Source organism: Panthera uncia (assembly GCF_023721935.1).
Source record: "Panthera uncia isolate 11264 chromosome A3 unlocalized genomic scaffold, Puncia_PCG_1.0 HiC_scaffold_12, whole genome shotgun sequence".
In the NCBI taxonomy this organism is placed as follows: domain Eukaryota; kingdom Metazoa; phylum Chordata; class Mammalia; order Carnivora; family Felidae; genus Panthera; species Panthera uncia.
In genome coordinates, this window is record NW_026057579.1 from 20,160,289 (window position 1) to 20,178,603 (window position 18,315).

Here is an 18,315-nt window from a genome sequence, read left to right on the forward strand (position 1 = left end):
TTGATGCTGTCCGAGCAACCCAGGCATCGATCTTCCTTCTGTGCCCCTCAGCTCTTGGAAGCCCAAGAGAGGTTGGGGCTTGGCCCGGGTCCACCACGTCTGCGATCTCCTGCATCCCACACTGTGCTGGCTCATAGGACTTCCCTGCAAGGGACACACCACTGCATCAGACTTTCTTGCTTTTCTGCACATCCTCTTACCTCTCTCCCAGCTTCATTATCTCACTTGGATTGGGGCTGGAACTGCTGGATCTGGCTGTTCATAAGCACTTTCCAAACCAGAGTTAATTGTATACTTTATTATTTGTCCCCTCCCCCCCAAAAATGGCCAAAAGTCAGGGATGATGGTAATTATAGGGTAAAAGACAGAGGTGATTCCTCAGGATACAGTGATTAATATGTGATAATGATTTATATTAATACAGTGATTAACGTGTTATCCAACCAAAACGGGATTCCTGAGATGTTTATAAACTAGTTGGGAAGAAAAAATATATACCCTGAAAAAAAAATAAATGATAATACATGTTTCATGTACGCTGACAAAAATAAAATATTTCACAAGATAGAACATGTTTAATTGTCAGAGGAAAATTATTATAAAAGTTAAACAGCAAAAAATAGCAAAAAGAGATTTCGTAGTATTTCCTTGAATGGATAAACCACATTCTGTTAATCTATTCACCAGTCAATGAACTTTTGGCTATTTCCTCTTTTGGCCTACCAGACCATAGCTACTGAACATTTGTGTCTGAGTTTTGGGTGGACATATGTTTGCGTTTCTCTTGGACACATACACAGGAGTCAGATTGCAGGGTTATATGGTAAGTTTATGTTTACCATTTTAAGAAACTGCTTACCTGTTTTCCAGAGTAGTGTACCATTTTATGGTCCCATCAGCAACATACAAGCGTTTCGGTTTTCTCATGTCCTTGTTCGTCTTTTTGATTATAGCTCTTTCAGTAGGTAAGTGGTATCTCATTGTAATTTCAGTTCTCATTTCCCTATTGATTACTCATGTTGAGCATTTTTCGTGTGATTGTTGCCCATTTGTACATCTTCTTCAGTAGAATGTCTGTTCAAGTCTTTCCCTGTTTTGTAATTGGGTTGTTTGTTTTCTTATTATTCAGCTGTAAGAGTTCTTTCTATGTTCTGGACACAAGTTTCTTTTTTTTAGTTTATTCTTGGTGTTTTTTTCCATTTCTGCTTTATTGATATACAAACTTGTAAGATATTTTTTTTTAATGTTTATTTTTGAGAGAGAGAGAGAGAGAGTGAGCACAGGGGAGGGGCAGAGGTAGAGGGAGACATGGAATCCAAAGCAAGCTCCAGGCTCTGAGCTGTCAGCACAGAACCCAACGTGGGGCTTGAACCCACGAAGTGTGAGATCATGACCTGAGCCAAAGTCAGACACCCAACTGACTGAGCCACCTAGGCGCTCTGTCGTTTTCATTTTCTTTTAATTTTTTGAAGAACCTCTACTCTGTTTTCTCCAGTGGCTGTACCGATTTACATTCCCACCAATAGTACACAGGGGTTCCCTTTTTTCCATGTCTTCACCAGTACTTATCTCTTACCTTTTTGATAATCATCCTAACAAGTGTGAAGTGATACCTCATTGTGGTTTTGATTTGCATTTCCCTGGCTACCTTTTCATATACATATTGGCCATTTGTATGTCTTCTTTGGAAAAATATTTGGTTCCTCAGTCCATTTTTTTAAATTATTTTTCTAAACAAAATGTTCATTTATTTTGAGAGAGAGAAAGAGTGAGAGAACTTGAGTGTGAGCAGGGGAGGGGCAGCAAGAGTGGGAGAGAAAGAATCCCAAGCGGACTCCTCACTGTCGCCACAGAGCCCGACACGGTCTCGATCCCACTAACTGTGACATCATGACCTGAGCCGAAATCGAGAACTGGACACTTAACCACCTAAAGCACCCAGGCACCCCTGCCTTAGTCCATTTTTTAATTAGATTGGGTTTTTAGTTTTGTTTTGTTTTGTTGCTGTTGGGTTGAATGAATTCATTATATATTTTGGATATTAACTCCTTATCATATATATGATTTGTAAATATTTTGTCCCATTTAGTAAGTTGCCTCTTCATTTTGTTTTGTTTTGTTGTTTTTTAAATTCTTAAACATTTATTTATTATTGAGAGACAGAGCACGAGTGGGGGAGGGGCAGAGAGGGAGACACAGAATCCGAAGCAGGCTCCAGGCTCTGAGCTGTCAGCACAGAGCCCGACGCGGGGCTTGAACTCACAAACCGCAAGATCACGACCTGAGCCAAAGTCGGACGCTTAACCAACTGAGCCACCCAGGTGCCCCGACCTCTTCATTTTGATGATGGTTTCCTTGCTGTACAGAACCTTTTTACTTTTGATGTGGTTCCACTTGTTTATTTTTGCTTTTGTTGCCTTTGCTTTTGGTGTCATATTCAAAAAAATCATTGCAAAGACCCACAAGTTCTTTATCAGATATAATTTGCAAATATGTTTTCCCAGTCTGTGACTTATCTTTTTTATTTTTTCTAGTGGTGTCTTTTTTATAATATTTTTGAGATAAAATTCACATACCATACAGTTCACCATTTTAAAGTCTATCATGCAGTGGTTTTTAATATATTCACAGAATTGTGCAACCATCACCACAATTGACTTTAGAACAATTCATCACCCACTGAAAGGACCCCACATCCATTAGCACTCACTCCTCATTCCTCCCAAGTCCCCAGCCCCAGGCAGCCACCAATCTACTCTCTGTCCCTATGGGTTTGCCTGTTGTGGACATTTCATATAAATGCAATCAAACAATATTCTGTCTTTTGTAACTGGCTTATTTCACTTAGCATAATATCTTCAGGGTTTGTCCACGTTGTAACATGTATCAGTACTTATTCCTTTACTTGCCGAATCGTATTCCATTGACCCTTGAACAATGGTGGGGGCCTTAGGGGTACTGACCTCCTGCACAGTTAAATATCTGTGTATAACTTTTGACTCCCCCCAAACTTAACTACCAACAGCCTACTGTTGATCCATATGTTACCCATGACATAATCAGTTAACACATATTTTGTATGTTATATGTATATGTATTCTTACAAAAAGAGAGTTAGAGAAAAGAAAATGTCATGAAGAAAATCATAAAATACATTTATAATGCTGTGCTGTATTTATCAAAAAAAAATTTGGGGTGCCTGGGTGGCTCAGTTGGTTAACATCCAAACTGTTGATATCAGCTCAGGTTGTGATCTCATGGCTGTTGAGATCGAGCCCCACGTCAGGCTCTGTGCTGAGCGTGGAGCCTGCTTGGGATTCTCTCTGTCCCTCTCTCTTTCTCTCTGCTCCACACCCACTCAACATGTACTCTCTCTCTCAAAATTAAATATGGTTTTTTAAAAATCCACATATAAGTGGAGCCGTGCAGATTAAACCCATATTGTTCAAGGGTCGGCTGCATCCCACACTTTATTTAAATCATTCATCAGTTGGTAGACCCTTGGATTGTTCCCACTTTTCAGCTCTTATGTATAATGCTGCCATGAATACTTGTGTACAGATTTTTGTGCAGACCTGTGTCTTCATTACTCTCGGGTATATACACGAGACGTGGAATTGCTGGGTCGCGTGGCACTCAGTGTTTAATCTTTTGAGGAACTGTCAGGCTCTTCTCTAAAGCAGCAGGAATGCACCATCTTCCGTTCTTGCCAGCAGCGTGCAAAGGTTCCAATTAAGCTGCATCCTTGTTAACACTTGTTATTGTCTACCTTGTTGATTGTAGCCATCCTAATGGATGTGAAGTGGTGTTTCATTGTGGTTTCGATCTGCATCTCCCTAATGGTTTATAATGTTGAGCATCTTTTCAGGTGCTTATTGGACATTTGTATGTCTTCTTTGGAGAAGCATCTATTCAGGCCCTTCGCCCATTTTTAAATTAGGTTACTTGTCCTTTTGTTATTGAGTGTAAGTTTTCTTTCTGATTCCAGATAGAAGCCCCTGATCTGATAGATGATGTGTCAAAATCTTCTCCCATTCTGTGAAGTGTCTTATTACCTTCTTAAAGGTGTCCTTTGAAAAAAGTTTTTAATTTTCATGAAATCCAATTTATCATTTTATTTTGTAGTTTATGTTTTAGGTGTCATATCTAAAAAAGTCATTGCTTAACCTTTTCTTCTAAAAGTCTCCTGGGTTTCATGACCCATTTTGAATTAGTTTTGATATACAATGTGAGGTAAGGGTCTAAGTTCCTATCATTTGTATCATGGAAAGATCTCAGAAAGTATGCTAAGTGATAAAAGCAAATTGAAAAATGATATGCACAGTATGATACCATTGATGCAAAATTTTAAAGTATGAAATATCATACATTATTCATAGTTATATAGGTACACATAGGAAAAAGAATTCACCCCAAAATCTTTGATGATTGTTGCCTCTGAAGGGATGAGAGGAGAGACTGGGACTGGACACTAATAGGTCTTCAGACTTCTCTGCGGCGTTTCTAAGTTGAAATGAATTTGACAAACTAAGAACAGTTTGCAATGTGGGTGTTTATCATGTTATGCTTTTTAGCTTTCTGTATATTTTAAATGTCTCAAATTAAAATACACACACATACGCTCACACAAACCAAAGGGTTAGAGAACAGACTGTTTCTTTGTGGCGCCGCTGGCACGCCGGCCGAAGCGCTGAGGTGAGGCTTTGTGCATGGAGCCCGTCGGTGTGTTTGGGGCAGATTCTGTCGTGCGGGGTGTTTCTGAGCTAGATCCCCAAAAGATAAATCTCTTCATTTGAACTCATTTGCCCACTTTGACTTCTATTTTCCCAGTTTTGCTTCCACAGAAAACCTGCCCTGTGTCACACCCAGTGTCCCTTGTTCTGAAGAGCAGCATCGGGGCCCAAATCTCAGTGAGCTTCCTTTAACTAGAATTTTTAAATGTGATCCCCTTGCTCCAAGCTTCCTCCGAAACTGTACCGGAGCCTTCACAGGGAAAGTTCGGCTTCCACCAGGTGTGTGTCCGTCCTCACCTGGTCCCCATGGAATGGCCCCGACAGCCTCACTGTGTGCTTTTGGCAAGTGCGGCGACCCGGCCCCCAGGAAGCAGCCTGCAGCGGAGCTCGGACACGCGCTCAGGAGCGTGATCCCCTCGGGCTGGGAGTTCAGAGGTGCCGGGTGCCCGCCGTTGCCCTGGGAGTGGAAGGGGCTCTTCCGGCATCTCCGTGAGCTGTGTTGGCCTGACACAAAGCTCTTCCGCTTCCCTCTGTGTTTTTCTACCATAAAATGGGCACAAGAACATACACCCTTTCTGTTCATTCACAAGTTATCGTGAGGGTCGAGTGAGGTCATGTCCATAAATGTGTTTGCAAACAAAAAAGAAAGATGTTTGTGTATCATTTTCCAACTGTGTGGCCCCGGCCCCTCTCAGATCCTGGACCCAGCTACTCTGCTCAGGCTGTCTGCCTGCGAGGACCCCCTCTCCATGCTAGCCTCTGCTTTTCCTCCCACTTTTAGTCCAGTCTAATGGGATTCTCTCTCCTTCTCCCGCCCCCACCTTCCTTCCTTTTTTCCTTTTCTTCCTCTCTGCAGTCCTAGAGGCAGCCTGACTCCTTCCTTTCAAATGTGATCATGCAGTGCACTGGCCCACTGAACTGAGCTCTTTCGGCTGGCTTAGACTGACTGAGTAGAAGGACTTTCTCCTTCCTCAAAGAGGTAAGATACCTGAGGTAACACGTTTCATCTCTCTGATTCTCCCAGGCTCAGGCCACAGGATCACCACATACATCCCCCACTCACGGAGGCGGCCGCCCGATGCCCATGCCTGTCCGCTCAACGTCTGCTGGCTCCACCCCCACCCACTGTCCGCAAGACCCACTGAGCGGAGTCGGGGGAGACATGCAGGAGGCCTTTGCACAAGGTGAGATTTGGGAGCAGAGCTCACTGGAGAGCTAGAGGGGTTTGGAAATGTGAATGAGATTCCTACTGAGATTTTTCCAGTTTCTTTTGTGAGCTTAGCTGTAAACGATCAGATTTTCATATACAGTATAAATAAGTCAAGTGCTGGTCCCTTCTCATTTAGATGGGCTGGTCTCCCAACGGGAGGTCTACAGGCTTCGTATGTTTGTGAAGAGCAGGCCTCCGGGGCTTCTGTGCTTTTTTTTCCCCTGGGTTACGGGAAGTGCCTTGTCCTTTGGGCTTTGCCTCCTCTGGAGAAATTGGGTGGTATCATTCCTGGAGTCATGCTTTGCCTGGAAACTCTTTAGAGCAACTAAGAGAAGGAAGAGTGGAGCTCTAAATAGGGCCTTGCTGAAGGCAGACTCAGCACAGGATCACTACAACTGTCTGAGGGGCTAGCGACCAACCGTGTCGTATAGTTGGGGGAAGACGCCGTGGCTAAGGAAGTCCTGTCAGGGAGACAAAGTACTGCCTGGTGGAGCTGGTGGAGAGTAAAGTCCTACATCAGGCCAACGAGCCTGGAATCCGACTCTCATTCTGGAATCCAACTCCCTTGACCGTGGCTGAGAAGCGTGCCGCTGATGGGTTCCTACTCCTCAGGTGGAAAAGAAGAGGGAGGAGAAGGAGGACTTGGGTGCCTCGTGCCCCTGATGTGCCCGGGAGAGGGTGGAGATGCCCCATCTCCCCTAGGTGCCCTGCACCGCGTCTAGGTCCTGGCAGACCGAGGCGTGCGCTCGGCTCTTTCTCCACGCCCGCCCACCTGCCATCGCCGTCTGCTCTGACTGTCCTCAGGTACGAGGAGAAACCTCCGCAGTGACCTGCTGGTGGCCGCTGATTCCATCACCAACACCATGTCATCCCTGGTGAAGGAGCTCCACTCAGGTGAAGCCCAGAGCTCCTGCCCGGCCTCACGCGCCCCTTTCCATCCCCACGCCCTCCTCACGTCCTCGCCACGTGGTAAAACATCATCACGTAGCACACGCCACCTCAGTTCACCACTCAGCCTTTTTGCCTTCTAGGAACACACTGGACGTCTTGGCCCAGGGAGCCTCTCTGCCACACGTGATCACACAGAGACGCTGACACGTTATGTTTCTCTCAAGAATGCTCCTTGCAGGACAGACCCAATCCAGACTTTAAAGAAGTTCAGAGCCCCACGCACACACAGTTAGCCCCTTTCCCTGCTTCATTCGTCCTCCGCCAGCTCTCCGTCCACAGCCTCTCTCTCCCCAGGGCTGCGCGACCGCCTCGTTCTGAGGCTTTCCTGGAAGACTGGAACTGAATCAGCCACAAAAGCTTCTGGACTTTCTCCCAGTTGCCTTTCTGCTCTCTCCTATTTGATTTGGTTTTGAAACCCTATTCTCTCCTTTTGTCCACGACTAGGCTCTGATTTCATGTGACGTTTGTGACCTGAGTCTGTTGCTCCTTCGCTCCTCTGTCCAGTCTTCCCTGTGGCTCCTTCCTCAGTCTCTCCATCACTTAGCTATTTCACTGATTTTCCAGACACCCTTACCTCATTGTTCTTCTTACATAAAACCCATGAAAGAGAGAAATAATAAAAGGCCATTCCCCTATCGTCATATTTTCAAGACTCCCCATGACTCTCTTCATTTTATAACTGCCAGCTATTTACTAATCGGTTTAGAGTAGTCAGATTCCCATGTTCCGTATTAAACACATAGGTTCCCTTCCTGAGCACTACATATGGCCCTCCTTTGTTCTTTTCACCTAATATAATGCTTTTGAATATGTTGAAGTCGCTTAACAAGGTTATTAAATAAAAATATAAAGCAGTGTTTCCATGGACTGTTCAAACACATCCACTGAAATCATCAGTCCAGGCTCTTAGGGAAGGGAAGCCTTGGGTATTTCTTCAGACCTTTGAAGGAGAAAGCATACACCTTTAGTGTTGTCATGGGTCTGGCCCATGGCTTCACTCTCAAATCTGCCTGATTCCACTTAGAAGAGAGTAAGCGTATGGCCTAGGTTGGTTTTTTCAATGCAATTAAGATGCCAGTTCTCCCGTGGAGGGGGTGTGAAGGTGACAGAGTCTCCATTCTGGTCCCATTCCTCAATCCTCAGAAGCACGGCTCCCTCTTTATTGTATGATAAACACACATAAATACAAGAGGTGACTGCCTTTGAGATGACTTCATGGGTGATTAGAGATTCCCTTCCCTAATAGAACTTCCCACAGATGCCAGAAATCCCACTTTTTGAAAGAATTTCAGGCCATGAACGTTAATCACACTGTCCCTTGTGACTACTTACTAGGGTTTGGGCAAAATCAGTGGCTCATGAGCTCATCACACTAGATGAGAGGTAACCGGACACCATTAAACACACGGCACACAGAGACCAAATAGCTCCACAAAACTAACAGGTCACAGGGATACCCAGCAATCTCTTATGGTAGGAAAGGGTGGTTTTAACAAAATGCTGTGATGTATTTGGAAGGCGCCTTAGAGAGCATGTCGTCTAGTCCCCTTCAGAAATGCAGTGAGTGATTATCAGAAGAGTGATTTGCTTGAAGGGGTGAAGCTGGTCCTAGAACTTAGGTCTGAAGAACCTGAAGCCAGGGCTCTTCCCACCACAGAGCCCTTCCGTCCACACGGGACAGGATGTCAGATTCACAGCCCCACGAGGGCCCCTTTCACTGACTCTGTTCCCTCCCAAGCCCTGAAGTCCACAGGTAGATGTGGACTAAGTCCACACATGACAGCACCTTTACAAAATTCAGAAACAGATTCCCTTTACACGCGAGCTGCCAGTTTCTCAGTGAATGGAAGAGGCTGGCCCAACACCCACACACGTTTACTGTCACCACCAAGGGTTTTGTTAGGATGAGGTGAGATGTTCAGATTGTCTCTACGTATTTTCCATACCATGTGAGCATACTGTTTATAGGTGTAGCTTGTCCTCCTCATCTTTTTCAAAATACTTTCACAAATAGTAGAATCTAAAGGTTGGAAAACATCTTAGAAGTCATCTAATCCAGGTTGCTGCCCAGTGTAAAAGTCCTGTTTGAATATTTCCAGTGAGCTCATTCATGACCAGCTCTCATCATGAGGAAGTTCTTTCTTATCAGGGAGCCAAAATTTGCCTCTCTGTAAGCAGTTTATCCTCATTCCACCCTCTGAAGGCACCCAGAGTAAGTTCAGTCCTTCCTACTCCTATTAATTTGGCCTTTCAAGTGTTTGATGACAGGTAACATGGCTGTCCCTATGCCTTCTCTTTAGGTGGCTGTTCGATGTTCCTTCAGCCATTCTTTGTTTGAGAGAGAGAGAGAGAGAGAGAGAGAGAGCAAGCAGGGGAGGGGCAGAGAGAGGGAAAGAGAGAATACCAGGCAGGCTCCACGCTGTCAGCACAGAGCCCGACAAGGAGCTCGGTCTCACAAAACGTGACCTCATATGACTTGAGCTGAAATGGAGAGACTGAAACGTAACAGACCGAGCCACCCAAGGCGCCCCTCCTTCAGCCATTCTTAATGTGACGTGGTTTTCACTTCACCATTTTGCTTGCCAACACTGGGATATGGTCGAGAGTTTCAAGGCCCCAATTCAAAATGAGCTCCCAGAGCTGAGCACACTCCTCCCTATCACGGGGGATGTGCTCCCTGCAGAGCCCAGCTCGCTGCTGGCTCTGTTGCTGGCTTCCCTGCTGACTGCGCTGGGGGTGACACCTCTTCTCCATGCCTGCTTTCGCTCAGGGAGGCTCCAGGGAAAGCAACCTTTGAGGACATTAGCTTTTAACACACAGCCACTTTGCTGTTCAGTCATTTTAAGTTTGTTATCAGCCAAAACTTCTAGTTTGGGGTGTTTTTTTTCTTTTAAAAAAAAAAATTAAGTTTATTTATTTATTTACTTATTTTGAGAGAGACAGTGTGAGTGGCAGAGGGGAAGGGAGAAAGGGAGAGAGAGAATCCCAAGCAGACACCATACTGTTTGCACAGAGCCTGACGTGGAGCTCGAACTCACCAAACTGGGAGAGCATGACCTGAGCAGAAACCAGGAGTCCGACCGAGCCACCCAGGCGCCCCCTTTTGGTGGTTTTTTCTTTTTTCCATTAAAAAAAAATTTTTTTTTAATGTTTTATTTTATTTTTGAGAGAGAGGCAGACAGAGCACAAGCGGGGGAGGGGTAGAGAAAGAGGGAGACAGAATCTGAAGCAGGCTTCAGGGTCCGAGCTGTCAGCACAGAGCCCAGCACGGGGCTTAAACTCATGAACGAGAGATCATGACCTGAGCCAAAGTTGGAAGCTTAACCGACTAAGCTGCCCAGGCACCCCTGGTTGTTTTTTCTTAACAGAAGCCAGTGTTAATCTAGGTATTCTCCCACCATGTACTTTTATGGTTGCTTTCTTGAACCTGAATGCAAGGTATTAGATGTATCCCTAGTGGGTGTCGTCACCTTAGGGAAAGCGGGCATGGAGAAGAGGCAGCCACCCCCGACCTAGTCACCAGGGAAGCCAGCAACTGAACCAGCAGCAAGGTGAGTGACCTCAGCTGTGCTGCCCCTAAGGGCGTAGGGCTTATGGGTAAACAGTGCTAGGGTGTGCACCACGCAGGGCGCTTACTAGGTGAGCGTCAGCACCCGTGCAGGCCTGGGACCGTGAGCCTTTAGCTAGGGCTTCGTCCCAAGCCTTCTGAGTTACCGCCTTCACCCTCCCTCTATGCTTGTGCTGTGCTGAAGGGTCACTGGCCTCCTTGGACTTGTTTTCACAGCAGAGGAAGGTGCAGAGGAAGAAGAAAAGAAGATGCAAAGTGGGAAAGAAAGAGGTAAAGGCAGCTCACAGGACCCCTAGTTTGAGTGGGAGGCAGAGCTGGACTGCCCCTGAGGGAAACTCCCCTCCCTTTTGTTTCTGCTTTCCTTCCTGCTGCCCCTTCCCCCAAAGCTTTCCAACCCCCACAGTGCCTTCTGCCTACTTTTCCCAACCGACCATCAAGGTTTGCCCTGGAGGTGGCGGTGTCAGGCGATCAAGAAAAGCCTCCTGATTTCCACATACTGTGATAGATGGTTCGGACATAGGAAGTAGATACCAGCAGAGCACAGAACATGATCCTTTGCCTCCAGGAGTTTATAATCTAGTCAGAAAGGCAAGACAGAGATATGCAGAATAAATAGGAGATAAAATGAAGTAGCAGGAAAAGTTAATCATCAAACTTTGAGTGTGTGATTATAAATACAAGAAACATTTCTGAAAAGGAAGCGATTCTTGTGGGCAGAATAGCCAAATGGTTTTCTGGCCTCGATGGAAGAATTAAAAGCAATAAAGAAGGGTATCAGCAAAGGACAGTAATGCCTTCCTCGTTTTCTTGTATAGAAAACTTGCTTAATAACTTGTTATGAACAAGGAGCTGTGCTAAATGATGTCCACGTATTATCTCATTTAGCACTTAACAACCCTGTGAGACACATAACAGTGTCCCTATTTTACCACTGAGAAAATAGGCTCTCAGAAGTATAGATCACGTAGCTGTAAAGCAGCAGAGATTCAGTGTGAACTGGGTCCTTCTGACCCCACTTCACACACTTAATCTTCATGTGTCTGTGCCATGCTGAACAAAAAACATTTGGGAGTTATATGAGCTCTTATTTCGGTCCTATAATAATATGTCTATTTCTGGATTCCTCCAAAACATAAGCTCCACAAGGTAGAGATTTCGGTCTGTTTTGTTCAGGATGTATCCCCAGTGCCCGGCACATAGTGAGGTGTCAGTAAATTCTCACATACAAGGAAGTAAGCCAGGTGATGTACCAGAGAGTGCTTCGTCAGGGACAAAGCGGGAACGGCCCAGAGGAGGCTGGGCTCTGGAAGGTGCGCCCACTCTCTCTACCCCTGCTGAATGCTCTGCACTGAGCACACCCTTCCTGTTTGATTTCACAGCCCCCGAGCAAGGATTCGAGACAGGGCTCAGAGCGGTTCAATAACCTGCACAGATCATAGCTGGCAGAGCCGGGAATCCATGCCCATGCGGCTGGTAGACGAGGCGAAGTGAGAAAAGTCGTAAGGAAGGGTGGGAAGAAGTGGAGTGGGAGTTGCAGGCGAAGAAGGTGGGAAGGGAAGGGAGGGGGGTGCCTGGGGGTAGGGTCTGCCGTGCTGCTTGCCACGGGGGCTCGCGGGGCAGGAGAGGCAGGCCTTCAGAGTTTGCCACCAGACTCTGAGACTGTCCAGGATCCTGGGAGGAGTGGAGAAGCGGAGTCCAGGTGCCACAGTCCTCTAGAGAGTCAGCGAGGCCTGCGAGGCAGTGGACGGCAACTGTGCGGGATTGAGGACCACGGCATATTTGGCATGGCCGCCCAAATGTCAGAAGTCGAGGTCAGCTGTATTTGAGACATCTAGCAGTGTCACAGGGAATGGTAGAGAAGACCCTTTCCTTGCTGAGAGCAGACCAGGGGGAAGGCAGAAGGGTTGTTGTGCAAGAGACGAAGCAGGGAGGAGATGCACAGAGATAAGTTCACACTCCGTAAACACGTGCTCCAGTCACACGCGTGCACACGCACGCGCGCGCACACCACACAACTCATCCAGATCCTAGCGTTCGTGTGGAATGTTCTTGGCTGAAGACGTAACATCTGCTGCTTTGGCCTCTCTTCCCATTGACCCTCCCTTCCCAGTAGCTTTTCCCATGGCTTCTCCTCAGCCTCCCTGTATTCTGTGCAGCACACGGAGGGCGGCCCTGACCGCTTGGGCCTTGCCATGACCATGGACTGCAGCCCAGGTCCTGGTTCAGGGCTGGGTGTGGGCTGCATCTCACACGTGGACGGGCATAGTTCCCATTGCCTGGTGCCCCCTGGTCTCAGGGGCCTCTGTCTGCACCTGTGTTCTCTGCCAGCATCTCTCCTCTCTGCCCCTCTTGCTCTTAGTGTCTCCCCATCTCTCTTCCAGTGCACACACCAACGTTTCTGTCTGTCCCCGTGAGACCTTGTGGGAACACCTGAGTTTCCGTTGCTGTGGCTTTAGGTGCCATCCCAAGAAAAAGAGTGTTAAGAGCCAGGGTGAGACTTGAGTAGGGTTTTAAACAAATGTTTGACTCTTGGCATTGTACATACAGGTCTCAGGATATGTCTTCTTAGCTGAACTGTGGCAGGTATGTGGGTGGAGGTACAAGCCAGGTATTTTTACAGATGGACCTTCCGATGGTCTGCCGTGGCCTAGACATGAGATTTTACTACAGACCAACGTGGCGGTAACTGCGGTCACCGAGGCGTTGGAGAAGAGTGACTGTCAACCGTAGAGAGAGAGGAGATGTGCTTCTTTGGGGTTGAAGTGATGCTGACCTAACATAAACACAATTTGGTCAGCACCCCACCAGGCATAGTCTGCTCAGTGCAAAAACCCTAAGAGCCAAATGGGCACTTTTGAAGAATTCGTGACCAAGCCAGACTTCACCAGCACGTTCGCCCCTACCTCAGCCCCCTCACTGCCTTACCCTGGATCTCTGGCTGGCTGCATTCTGGGGAACGCTTCTGCTCCCCTGGGGTGCCGCACTGACTTCGCGTCCCCTCACTGCTCGCCTGGGGTGTTCAGAGTCCTTGTCGCCAGGACTACACAGATGAAACAGACTGACACGGTACTTCAGAGCCCGAAATTCATCTCGGCCACTCCAGGGCCTCATGTTATGCTCCTTTGTCCTTCAGAACTGCCTCTCCCAGAACCTGCCACCCATGGTGTTGGGAGCTGTAAATCCAGTTTGCTCGCTCAGAGTACGCTGGTGTACAGTAGGCTGACAGCAGCAGCCCTCTGTGAATTCTCAGGCTTTTGTGGGTGCAGTCGGTGTTCAAGATTTCAGGGGGAGCAGGAGTGATTGAGCATCCCCAAGCAGACACGCCTGCAGGCAGGAAACACCGCCAGTATCGAAATTTAATTCCTTCTCACCTTGGTCACTTTCAGAACCAGATGGGCTGCGCCTCCAGATATAACCGCTCCCTAGATTTAGGGTGGCTTCATTTCCATTTTAGTAGTAGTATTTTTCCTCTCCCGAGAGACACTTGTTTCTCCATGGTTGTTCTGCGTCCGTTGCAGGTGCTGGTTGTAGGTAGCGTGACTGTCCTGGCCCTTTTCATAGTTGGTTGGGAAAAGCCAGCATAGGGGGCAGAAAGGGGCGAGTGAAGTCCAGAAGCCCGTGGGTGTGTGGGCCGGTAGTCCCCGGGGAGAAGATGCAGGCTGGTGAGACACCCCAGGTGTGACTCCGTGTGTTGTTTGTATCCGTGCTGCACAGGTTAGCAGAGGAGCTGGGACAGAGAGGAAGCGCGGGTGAGTACAGTGTTCTCTGCCCTCCCCACGGCCCCTTTCCCTTTGTACCCACGGTCTTCCTTTCCCTCCTCCCTTTCCTTGGTCTCACTTTCCAAGCCAGCCACCCTGAAGGGGGGAGATTCCAGTTAAAGCTTTTCTTAAAGAGCCCAGTTCACCTTTTCGCTTTGCCTCGGCCCCGCTATCATACCCTCTTGGCCCCTCTTCCGGGCTCTGGCCCATCTTGCTCTACGCTGGGTCTGGCCTGGGCCTCCGGCATCGGTTGGTATCACTGGTGTCTGGATGCAGCCGGCAGACCCAAGAGCTGCCAGCCGACACGGGCTCTGGGAGCCAGTGGCCAAGGCTGTCCCGGCCACCTCTGCCACCTTGCTGGTTGCCCGCAACCACCGTCATTTCTCTCCCAGGGTCTGTGCCGGCGCCCCAGGGTTCCGACACCCAGAGCTCTGATCTGCCTCGGAACCTGACCACAGACACGTATTTCCGTCCTCCAGGGTCACATCCACTCCAATAGAGCCAACCAAGCCATTTCCTGTGGTGCCTGCCAACCCGCACCCCCTCGTCCTAAAAAATTAATGAAAATACAGATTTCCCTCTGGGACAGTGCTCATTGCTTTAGGAGGTAGTCTTTCACATCTTTCCATCTGAGGACCTTGACTCTTCTCTCCTCCCAGTTCCAAGACAGTGAGGCTCCGGGGCCTGCTTGCTAGAAAGAAGGGATGAAAATAATTGGACAACTAGTCTGTTCAGAACAGTTCTTTGGAAGATAGATGTCTTTGGTTTGACCGCGAGATGTCTCTTTATTTGTCAATCTTTCTTTCCCTCCCCTCCCCCACTTCTTGTGTTTAAAAGTTAGGCCGTCTTCCTCAGTTACAGATCTTCCAGGCAGAAAAGACAGGGCTGCAGCCCCATGATCCCAAAAAAGGAACATCTCCAGGCCTTTTCCTGCCGGCCCCACCCCCCACGTGCACCCGGCCCTTGAGGGGCTCTGTTCTGCCAGCGCTGCGGGACCTGCCGCCTCGGAGCCTGCACTGACTCAGGGATTGTGCAAGCCTCTATGGGAAGCACCCAAGCTGCAGAAGTTCTCTCGCTGCCCTGGAAATCTCAGGGCCTCCGGGGCTTGGGCAGGGTTTTACCTAAATTCACTGCACATTCAGGCAAGGCCCTTCCCAACAGCAGGCCTAGGCCGCTGCAGCCAACGAGGGAGTCAGGAGCTGACTTGCCCCTCGGGAGCTTGCCAGAGCCCCCCTCCCCGGGGGCACAGAGGAACTGGGGGATAAGGATAGGCACGCCAGAGCCGTCTGGCCCCCCCCTCTTCCTGCAGATGAGGGAATGAAGAAGGCCCACGGCCTGGGAGCTTGGTGCCAGAACTAGAAGCGGAGCTGGGTCTCCTGACGCTGTCCTCAGACCTCAGATCGGGAGTTAGGAGAAACTCATCAGGAGTAGAGAGTCAAATGAAAAGCATAAAAACTCAGGTGGCTCAGTTTCACAGACCCTTAAGTTCTGCCCTCTTCCGGCCTGAATCTGAGGTGTCGTCCCTGCCACCCAGTGTTTGTAAGCACCTCTCCAAGCTCAGTGCCCTTCTCCTCGGTCACAATCCTTCTTCCCAAAAAAGCACCACATTCCAAACCTTGCACTGTAAACCCCGTTCTTTCTTCCCAGAAACGTTTCCTGGCCCTGTGACCCCAGCAGCAACTCCCAAAAAACTCTAGGTACCCCCCACAAAAGAGAAAGCCCCTTTCCCTAAAAAGGAGCACGAGTGTTATCGACTCTTTGCATCTTCTGAGTTGAAAGCTAAGCATCCCGACAGCCCCATCCCAGGACATTGCCTTGCCCCAGCAGATGTTAGCAGCATTTGCTTGGAGACCCTCTGCAGCACCCGTGAGTAACAGCGTGTCTGTCCTGCACAGGCACAGGGGACATGCAGCAAGCTGGCGTTGACATGAGGAAGGCGAGATCTTCCCCCAGAGGCGCATTCCTGTCCATCTTGCGGCTGCACACCTGGACCAGGCTTGCAGGCTGCCAGACGTCACTACCTGGCAGGAAGAGGGGAGCCCAAGCCGGTGGGAAATGGGAGGGACTGCCTGATGCCGCTGCCGCCGGTGGGCCTCCCCCTTGCACAGTCCTGCATGAACTAGCATCTTCCTCACTCCCCTCGGGCCACGGTCTCATCTCTGCAACAGGAATTTACCGGGAGGTTGAAAAGAGAAAAGAAACAGCACGAATCTCCTGTGTGTGTGACCTGATGGAGTTCTTGCTGGAGTTCTTGCTGGCGTCTTGCCGGCACATCGCGTGCTCCCTGGGGTGGGGGTACAACTTTCCTCACCACCTTTGACCTTTAAAAACCAACAGGTTTTCTTCCCTGTGTCGTGCAAAGACAGCTTCAGGCTTTACTGAGTTTTACAGATATTCTCACCCTGGCCACAGTGCTAAAAATAGCCTCCTTCCTTTCTCTCATACTGGTTAGCTAGGCTTCCGCCCCGGTTGGTGCCGCTCGCTGCTCAGCAGCCTAGGCGGCAAGGGGGAGCAGAGAGCAGCCCAGGAGAGGATTCTTTGCAGCAAAGCCCGCCGCCGGCCGGCCAGGGAGCGCTGACCGGTGACCACCAGAGGGAGCACTGACCCCCGGGCGCTGTGCTCCCGCCACCTCCCCCTTCTCAGGGTTCCATTCTGCTCTGGCACACATGATAATCAATCCCAATTCCCGGTGATTTTCATTTATTTTTTTTCTGCTCCCTGGGCTCCAGGATGTTATTTTTAGTAGTGGAACGGCTATAAATATTTATAAAGGGCAGCGACTGGAATGAAGTGAGAGGCCCCACAGCTGGCTCTCTCATCCCCCCAACACACACGCCCCTGCGGACCCCTGCCCGCTGCCTGCAGAGCCAGTGGGCTCAGCCCGTAGCCACCCACGGAGGGAGTCACGTGGAAACCTCGTGAGGGCGCAGCCAGGGTGAAACGGGTGGGGTTGACTCTCCATCCTTCCCTCTCACTGTCCCCGCTTCCTCATTACTCCCACCCAGGAAGGAGGTCAGGGCTTATTCCGGGAGTGCTGTGCGCTGCTAGGCCCAGGGCCTCCATGTCATGAATACTACGTATGAGGGGCAGGTGCAGCCTGGATCGCTCCAGCTGTGTGAGAGCAGAGAGGAAATGGGAGCCTGCGGAGAGGCCCCACGCCCGTGGAGGGCTGGCCTTCCACAGCAGCTTCCGAGCGCTGTCTTGGCCCAGCCATGACCAGCAGTGAGCCGAGGCCCCGGAGAGCCAACAGGGATTCTGGTAAAACAAAAGCAGTGGTGAAAAGGTTCTCCCACACGCTCAGGAAACAGGGATCCAGCCTTGCCTGGAGGGCCAGATGGGGCAAGAATGAAAGTAACCATATGGAAAGTTCTGAGGGACACTCCGTGCCAACCAGTGGTGAGATTAGGTATGGGATGGGGGGCAGGGTGGGGGCGGCAGGGCTACAACAAGGTCTCAGGGATGACTGTGTGCTCCCCCCACAATCCTGACGTCCCACACTTTGGACCCTGCCCCTGAGGACAGAGCAGGACCCCACTTCCCGATTCCTCACATGAACTGCTTGCTTCTTCCAGAGCAGAAGGAGCCAGAGAACAGATTAAAAGCACCAGTGGCTCCAAAACAGCCAAGGGCTAAGGTGCACATGGTGTATGGCAGTGTCCTCTGGGCCCCCTGTGTGTCCCTCCACACCTGAGAGGTTGCCCGAGCCCACAAGGCCCCCAGCCACTGCTCGGCAGGTTCTTGCACCAAGGAGCAGCCTTAACGTCCTCAATCGCAGGAGAGGCTCTGGACTCCCAGCCTCTCACGTGTACTTGGAGGACGATAAAAAGGACTAGAGAGAGCCACGGCGATGAGCTCAGACGCCAGCATGACAGTGCATGGGGTGTTGGGTTTTATATAAACTCTGGTTGACAAGTGAGTTTTTTTACAGCTAGAGTATCCACCATTGTCTAAGGCCCCTGAGGTGCCTCCTGACTTCTTGGCATGTGCTGTAGAATGTAGATCCGTATCAGGAGCTTGAAGCTGGTCCCTTTCCTCAACTCTGACCTGGAACACAGGTGTCACCCTAGGTAGGGGGCACTTCCTTCTTAATTGCTC

General features: G+C 49.3%; 1 protein-coding gene across 10 annotated transcripts in view; it reads left to right on the top strand.

The window, feature by feature from the left end:
* Positions 1-16,426, top strand: part of DTNB (dystrobrevin beta) — a 239,661-nt gene extending 223,235 nt beyond the window's left edge. For 5 of the 10 annotated variants that reach the window (XM_049651928.1, XM_049651934.1, XM_049651931.1 and 2 more), the window contains 5 exons: positions 5,758-5,917; positions 6,748-6,837; positions 10,679-10,732; positions 14,177-14,211; positions 16,116-16,426. In XM_049651928.1, coding sequence (XP_049507885.1) covers positions 5,758-5,917; positions 6,748-6,837; positions 10,679-10,732; positions 14,177-14,181 — 309 coding nt within the window. In that variant the 3' untranslated portion in view covers positions 14,182-14,211; positions 16,116-16,426. Of the gene's footprint in view, positions 1-5,757; positions 5,918-6,747; positions 6,838-6,974; positions 7,802-10,678; positions 10,733-14,176; positions 14,212-16,115 lie in introns of those variants that run through there. The other 5 variants (XM_049651935.1, XM_049651937.1, XM_049651933.1 and 2 more) reach the window with 4 other exon arrangements.
* The last annotated feature ends 1,889 nt before the right edge of the window (positions 16,427-18,315 follow it).